At 35.5% G+C, this 922-nt stretch overlaps 1 protein-coding gene across 1 annotated transcript; it reads left to right on the plus strand.

The window, feature by feature from the left end:
- Positions 1–417: 417 nt before the first annotated feature.
- Positions 418–797, plus strand: Tsp_15341 (hypothetical protein; the record flags this gene model as incomplete). Its single annotated transcript, XM_003366263.1, has 2 exons — positions 418–623; positions 680–797. Coding segments are annotated over exons 1-2 (324 nt in total), but the record flags the coding sequence as incomplete, so codon positions are not given.
- Between the last annotated feature and the right edge of the window lie 125 nt (positions 798–922).

A 922-nucleotide genomic window follows, 5' to 3' on the forward strand; every position in this document is an offset into this window, starting at 1 on the left:
TGCTGATAACTATGCAAAACCAAGGTGTAAGCAATGCACTACTGTATTAGCATCATCAGTCACCTGTGAGCATCTGTAAGAGGTCATTTGCTTTCTTCGTTTATCATGTAGATCAGAGTACTGGAGCAGCGCAGTTTATTAACTCATGAGGCAATTTTTCCATTATTACTTTACAGTGCAATCATTTTTCTTTATCCTTGTTTTTCTCCTGGCCAATCTTTATTGGTCAGTTATAATTTATAACCTCCCCTATAAAAAAGTTCACCGAGATCTCTTTGAAATCATTCTGACTTTCTCAGTCGCAATTTTGATATTCAAACTCTGTGTTTCGGCTCAAACTCTGCCTTTTTCACATAAAGTATCATGAATCACATGAAGTAAGTGGCATAACTTGGTTTCTGTTGACAGTATGTTATAATGTCTGACCGTGCTTTCAGATTGCCTCGATATACACGGAAGCGTGATGTTATTAGCAATAAAAGACGTTTCAGAAAACGTACTAATGCTACATTTTTCAATGTAAACAGTCTTTTATCAATGGAGTCTGTTCGTAAGCGGCTATCCAGTACTCCAGAAATGTATGTTCTTTTCATGTATGCAGTTAACGATTACATCGCAAAGCAGTAAGTTCCTTGTCCTGTAAATAATTCATCTTTTTGAATTAATAGTTTATTTGCAGATCCACTACATGTTCTTTCGTCTGCAGAGTTGTCGGCTTGACAAATGGTTGTCCTTATGTAACTAACGAAATAAAAAGCTTGATAAAAGATGGTAGCAAATTTTATCTCCATGGAATGGTAATTCATTTCTACTGTCCTATGGATCGCCAGTGGAGAAATAATTAAAGAGGTAACAACATTTCAAAGTATACTTTTGGATATGATTCACTGATGCTTCTGAACAGGATGAATATTAAGAATGA

This window comes from Trichinella spiralis (assembly GCF_000181795.1).
Source record: "Trichinella spiralis strain ISS 195 chromosome Unknown Scfld6281, whole genome shotgun sequence".
NCBI lineage: Eukaryota > Metazoa > Nematoda > Enoplea > Trichinellida > Trichinellidae > Trichinella > Trichinella spiralis.